The sequence below is a fragment of the Myotis davidii genome, unplaced genomic scaffold, assembly GCF_000327345.1.
Source record: "Myotis davidii unplaced genomic scaffold, ASM32734v1 scaffold898, whole genome shotgun sequence".
NCBI classification, from domain to species: Eukaryota; Metazoa; Chordata; class Mammalia; order Chiroptera; family Vespertilionidae; genus Myotis; species Myotis davidii.
The window spans coordinates 91,724-98,915 of NW_006289504.1; the positions used below are offsets into that span (position 1 = coordinate 91,724).

Consider the following 7,192-nt stretch of genomic DNA (forward strand, 5'->3'; position numbering starts at 1 on the left):
GGTCTCCTCGGTGCCTCTCTCCACCCGGCAGCAGCCACTGTCCCTGCAGAGGCCTGGCCACGGTGACCAGGGCTGCGGCCACCAAGCATGTGGCCAGCTGTGCCCTCCCAAGAAATGGCATTTCTAGTTGGGGTCCTGAGGGCAGCCTGTCACGGTGTCAGGTCCCCCCCACCCCCCAGAGCTGAGCAGGCAGATTTAGAGATGGGCCCTTCTTTTTTTAATTTTTAATTTTTTAAATATATTTTTATTGATTTCAGAGAAGAAGGGAGAGGGAGAGAGAGAGATAGAAACAGCAATGATGAGAGAATCATTGATCGGCTGCCTCCTGCACACCCCCTAAGGGGAATGGAGCCCACAACCCTGGGCCTGTGCCCTTGACTGGAATCGAACCCGGACCCTTCAGTCCACAGGTCGATGCTTTAGCCACTGAGCCAGCGGTTCTCAACCTGTGGGTCGCGACCCCTTTGGGGGTGGACCGACCCTTTCACAGGGGTCGCCTGAGACCATCCTGCATATCAGATATTGACATGACGATTCATCACAGTAGCAACATGACAGTGATGAAGTAGCCACGACAATAATTTTATGGTTGGGTCACAACATGAGGAACTGTATTTAAAGGGCCAGAAGGTTGAGAACCGCTGCCCTGAGCCAAACCATCCAGGGCAAGATGGGCCCTTCTTGCCTGCAGGCTCACCTCGGCCGGAATCCTGCCAGGCAGATGACTTGCTGAGTTTGCTTGTCCCTGATCAGAGAGCCCTGCCGCCTTTTTTTTGTCTCCCTGTCCCTTCTCCCCTCTCTGCTTTCCTTTCTTCTCTTGCTCGCTCCTGTGGGCTTCAGGACATGGACTGTTTGAGGAAGGTTCCCTGCTTGGTCCCCCCAAGCTGCCCTCTTTCCTGACCAGAGCACCTCTGCCTCCCCTACCCCACCCCCATCCTTCGCACCCAAAGACCCTGTTATTGGTCCCCCTGTTATCCCCCGAGGGCTGTGGGAGGACATTCTAGCCCAGGGGTGGGCAAACTTTTGACTCGAGGGCCACAATGGGTTCTTAAACTGGACCGGAGGGCTGGAACAAAAGCATGGATGGAGTGTTTGTGTGAACTAATATAAATTCAAAGTAAACATCATTACATAAAAGGGTACGGTCTTTTTTTTCAATAGTTTTATTCATTTCAAACGGGGGTCCGAGGGCCGTAGTTTGCCCACGGCTGGTCTAGTGTGAGGATCTCCCCAGCTTCCTTGAGGATAAAAACCCCCTGGAAGTCCTGTGAAGAATAAGCTACTCAGGCCCCTGCCCTAGAGAGCCAGGTCCCTGGGGGCGAGGCTGGGGCCGGGACACTCGTATTTGTAGGTGAAGTGCCCCAGCTAATTGCCGTCGGAGGTCTAAGGTGCTGCAACCCAGACCCGCTCTCTCTCCCTGGGTGTGGAGGGCACAAGGGAAGGTCTGGGAGCCCCATCCTTCTCGGGGGGACTTGTTAGTGCTCTGCACAAGGGAGGCAGGGTTTGAGCACAATTCAGTCCTTTAAAAACCCCTTCCCACCGCCCCCTCCTCTCCCATGTGCCGGAGAATGTGGCACATGTGATCAAAGTGTTTTCCTCTGTGGTGGGGAACATAAACGAGTAGCAAAATATGCTGCCTGGGCCGCAGCAGCACAGCTGGGCCTCCAGATGTCAGCTTGCCCACGTGGGCTGGGTGGGGAGGGCTGTGTTCATGCGCAGGCGCCCCCCAGGCTGCCCTCGGAGCAGCTGCGGCAGCTGCAGGGAGAATATTCCCGTTGTTTCTGCAGCGCTCAGCCTGTGCTGGAGGGTGTCGGGTTAGGGTTGAGTGGGTGGGTGCACTCAGTGGCTGTTGGTAGCCCACATTCCCAGAGGCACTTCTGCTCCCAGGACCTCGAAGGAAAGATCCAGGGGCGAGGAATGCTGGTCCCCGCGCTCTGGAAAGCAGGCCTCGCGAAGCAGCTGCGTCGAGGGGGCACGAGGAGAATGGTCATGCCAACAACGGGTCCTGCGTTTCTCTGCACCCGCCATTGGTGGTTGCTGCCCATATTCCTGGTGGGCTTCAGGGCCCCTTGCAGGATGCGCAGAGGGCGCCTGGCTCCCCTGGGAAAGTTTCCTTAGAAAGAGCTTCGTTCCCAGTAACCAGCCTCCTACTCGCCACGGTTCAAAGGCCGCTTTGCCTAAAACCACTCCATCTGGAGACCAGAACTCTTCACTTTTCCCTTTTGATTTTTTTTTTTGTCTCCCTTTGGGTGCCCTTTTAGGTCATCTCTTTTGACATTGTAAGGATTTAAAAAATTAATTTGTCTAAGTTACCATTGGATTTAATTTTTTTTTTAAATATATTCTATTGATTTTTTTTTTTGTACAGAGAGGAAGGGAGAGGGATAGTGGGTTAGAAACATGAGAGAGAAACATTGATCAGCTGCCTCCTGCACACCCCCCCACTGGGGATGTGCCTGCAACCAAGGTACATGCCCTTGACTGGAATCAAACCTGGGACCTTTCAGTCCGCAGGCCGATGCTCTATCCACTGAGCCAAACCGGTTAGGGCGGATTTAATTTTTACCTCTAACGAGTACTTATGAACTCTGTAGCATTTTCATGAACGATGGGATGGTTTTTACGTTCTGGTGGCAATCCCACACCCCCCCCCACCCCGCACTCCCCCCCTATTTTATCTTATTTTGAACACTTAAAAGGATTTTTTGAGCCAGTTTGCCTGAAGATCCTTTTTTCCAAAGATAAGTATTTTGTAGTGAGTCTGTTTCATTTTGTTACTTTGTAAATAGAAATTTAAAATATGAAACAGTGTAATCTATTGTAATTTTTATACATCTGCCTTCTCTCTTAACGCTCCTTGTCAAGATCTAACTAATTCTCCACTCAACAGAAAAATAGATAATGTGCTTAACAGTTAATGATCACATGAAGAACTGACAGGTGTGTGGAATGAAAAAGCAGCAATATAGAGGCAAGAATAGCCAAAGAGAAAGATTTGATGAGTTTTACATAAAACTCAAAGGGTTCATAAGTTGAAAACATAAAACTTAAAGGCTCGGTCCATTCTGAATGAATGCATCATTCACAAAATGCTTTGGATTTGAGAAGTGCTTAACAGAAATAGAATATGAGGTTACAAATGTTTAGCAAAATCCTAACATTAGTGCAGAATCTCCCACAATAAATTTGTTGCAAAGTCTTAAAAATGCCAACAGGATGTCAGAAAAAAAAATAGGACAGTTGACGGGGTGCAGAAACTCTTACTGGACAAGGAGTTGCATTTTTTTAAAAAATATATATATTTTATTGATTTTTTACAGAGAAGAAGGGAGAGGGATAGAGAGCTAGAAACATGGATGAGAGAGCTTGACCAGCTGCCTCCTGCACGCCCCCCAGTGGGGATGTGCCCGCAACCAAGGTACATGCCCCTGACCGGAATCGAACCTGGGACCCTTGAGTCTGCAGGCCGATGCTCTATCCACTGAGCCAAACCGGTTCGGCAAGGAGTTGCATTTTTAAGCAAATGGATTATTATGCCCCTGGGTGTTAGGTTTCCAGTAAGGACTTCTCTGGTGTCTCTCCCCTCTCTTCCCTTTTCTGATTTTATTTTATTTTATTTTATTTTTAATATCTGAGTATATATTTTTTATTGATTTTAGAGAGAGGAAGAGAGAGAGAGAGAAATATTGATGTGAGAGAGAAACATTGATCGGTTTACCTCCTGTATCCCTATAAGGATTAAAATCTTGGGGAACAGTAGTGGCTTATAAATAATAAATTATACATAAAGTCACACGCCATCAATTCACGCGCCCATCTCTCGTCTTGCAGAGAACAGCCCATATTCACCACACGCGCGCACGTCTTCCAGATCGACCCCAACACCAAGAAGAACTGGGTGCCTGCGAGCAAGCAGGCTGTCACCGTCTCCTACTTCTACGATGTCATCAGGAACAGCTATCGGATCATCAGTGTGGATGGAGCCAAGGTACCAACCCGCCGGCCGATTTTAACATTCACAGTCACGTATGTTCCATCTAAAGCAGCGGTTCTCAACCTTCCTCATGCCGCCACCCTTTCATACAGTTCCTCATGTGGTGGTGACCCCCAGCCATAAAATTATTTTCGTTGCTACTGCACAACTGTCATGCTGCTACTGTTGTGAATCGTCATGTAAATATCTGATAGGCAGGATGTATTTTCATTGTGACAAATTGAACATCATTAAAGCCTAGTGATTCATCACGAAAACAATATGTAATGATATATGTGTTTTCGGATGGTCTTAGGCGACCCCTGGGAAAGGGTCGTTCGACCCCCCAAGGGGTCACGACCCACAGGTTGAGAACCGCTGATCGAAAGCTAGGTGATGGATTTGGAAAGTGGGGGGAAAAAGATGCACCCGAAATCCTGCCACCTTCACACAGGTGTTATTGTGATCATGTCTTATAATCACATATCCTGCTTTTTTTTTTTTCTCATTTAAAATTACGGCAAATGAAGAAAAAAGATTTCCCTGTTACCACTTGTCTTTATAACTCACATTTTGATGCCCGCGTAATCATTCCACCAACGCTCTATAATGTCCTTAATCTCTCCCTTTATGGTTAGATATGTAAGTGGCTTCCAGTTTTTTACTACTATAGATAATGAGCGTCTTCATGCAACCACTGTCCTCATTTGATCATTGAACAGACCTACTGCTTTCTTTTGGACAGTTCCTTAGGCTAGATTCCTGCAAGTAATATATTAACACTTTATAGCTCTTTTTAAAAATATATTGTTTATTGTTGGTACTGTTACCGATATCCCCCATTTCCTTCCCTCTATCCCCTGCTCCTTCCAGCCCTTCCCCCCAACCCTCAGGTCTTTATTTCCGTGTCCATGGGCTATACATATACGTATAGAAGTTCTTTGGTTTATCTTGTCTCGTCCCCAACCCGACCTGTCAGTCTATTCCATCCCTCCCTGCTTCGGATCTTATTTTGTTGGTCAGTCCATTTTGTTCATTCGGTTCCACAAATAAGTGAGGTCATGTGATATTTGTCTTTCTCATTTTGGCTTATTTCACTTAGCGTAATGTTTTCTAGGTCCCTCCATGCTGTCCCAAAGGGTAAGAGATCTCTCTTTTTTACAGCTGCATAGTATTCCACAGTGTAAATGTCCCACAGCTTTTTTATCCACTCATCTACTGCTGGGTACTGGGGCTGTTTCCAAATCTTAGCTATTATAAATAACGCTGCTAGGAACATAGGGGCGCATATGTCCTTTCTGATCGGTGTTTTGGGGTTTTTAGGATGTATTCCCAGAAGGGGGATCGCTGGGTCAAACAGCAGTTTCACTTTTAATTTTTTGAGGCAACTCCATACTGTTCTCCACAGTGGCTGCACCGGTCTGCATTCCCACCAGCAGTGCACGAGGGTTCCCTTTTCTCCGAATCCTCCCAGCACTTGTCGTTTGTTGATTTGTTGATGATTGCCACTCTGACAGGTGTGAGGTGATAACTCATTGTGGTTTTAATTTGCATTTCTCTGATGATTAGTGACTTTGAACAGTTTTTCATGTGTCTCTTGGCCATTGGTATGTCCTCTTTGGAGACATGTCTATTCAACATGTTATAGCTCTTGATGGATGTTGCCAACTTGCTCCCCGAAGAGGCCTGTCTTCCAGCATGTCCAAGGATGCCACCCTTGCCAGCGCTGGGTATCATACCTAGTCTGGTGTTGGTGTTCTTAGGCACAGGAGTTGATTTTAATACGTGATTTGAAATATTTCTCGACATACATTTTTTCCTGGTTACTTTCATTATTCTGCTCTCTGCCTTGATATTTTTGCCACATTATATGGAAGCAGAATAAAAAGGGAGAGCAGTAGAAGTATCACCAGATTTGCAAAAGAAAAAAATGTCCTGATGCTTTATAATCTGTTTTCATCCTGCTGGACATTCTTACCTGGATTATCTGCTGTCGCCTGAAATGAAATGTCTCTGAAGCTGAATTCCCCTCTACATCACCTCTTCATCTTTATTTCTCAATCACTTCGACTAAAAAAAGAAAAGAATGCCGAAACCGGTTTGGCTCAGTGGGTAGAGCGTCGGCCTGCGGACTGAAGGGTCCCAGGTTCGATTCCGGTCAAGGGCGTGTGCCTGGGTTTCGGGCACATCCCCAGTGGGAGATGTGCAGGAGGCAGCTAATCGATGTTTCTCTCCCATCGATGTTTCTAACTCTCTATCTCTCTCCCTTCCTCTCTGTAAAAAATCAATAAAATATATTTTAAAAAAAAAAAAGAAGGTTGGAAGAAAGAAAGGAAAAGAAAGAGCCTAGGGCTGGTGTGGCTCAATTGGATAGAGGGTCGGCCCGTGGACTGAAGGGTCCTGGGTTCAATTCTAGTCACGGGCACGTACCTCGGTTACAGGCTCAAGCCCCTGCCCTCAGCCCAGGCCCAGGTGCGTGCAGGAGGCAACCCATCGATGTGTCTCTCACATTAATGTTTCTCTTTGTCCCTCCCCATTCCCTTCCACTCTCTCTAAAATCAACGGGGAAATATCCTCAGGTGAGGATTAACAAAACAAAACAAAAAAATGAAAGAACTTAAAGTCATTCCCTTTTGAATCGGTCAGAGCAATTTTTTGTGTCTTAGATTTATTTTTTTTAATATATTTTATTGATTTTTTACAGAGAGGAAGGGAGAGAGATAGAGAGTTAGAAACATCGATGAGAGAGAAACATCGATCAGCTGCCCCCTGCACACCCCCTACTGGGGATGTGCCCGCAACCCAGGTACATGCCCTTGACCAGAATCGAACCTCGGACCTTTCAGACCGCAGGCCGACGCTCTATCCACTGAGCCAAACCGGTTTCGGCATGTGTCTTACATTTATGCCTGATGCTTTGTTTCAAGGCCATAACTCTTTTCCTGGCACAGTTTTGCTCAGAGCTTTGCATTGTCTCCGGACTGGCCGCCTCTCCCACCTGTAGTCCATCCTGCCCGCGGCCTCCAGGTCAGCACTCCCGGGCAGTCGGCAGCAGGGGGCTGGCGGCTGGGAGTAGAATGGGGCCTGCTCATCGGCTCCTCCCGCCTCCACCTCAACCGTGGACCAGAGGCTCTGAAAGTCCCCATTGGAAGACCAGCCCCTTCCACCTCCCAAGGAAAGGCATGAGAGCCTGCTGGTGCCTCCTGGTCTCTCTTTTTA

General features: G+C 47.4%; 1 protein-coding gene across 1 annotated transcript in view; it reads left to right on the top strand.

Moving 5' to 3' along the window:
- HOMER2 (homer scaffolding protein 2) overlaps positions 1-7,192 on the top strand; it is an 85,572-nt gene that overhangs the window by 48,124 nt on the left and 30,256 nt on the right. The window contains exon 2 of the mRNA XM_006761979.2: positions 3,832-3,988. Within this exon, the coding sequence (XP_006762042.1) occupies positions 3,832-3,988 (157 nt within the window). The remainder of the gene's footprint in view (positions 1-3,831; positions 3,989-7,192) is intronic.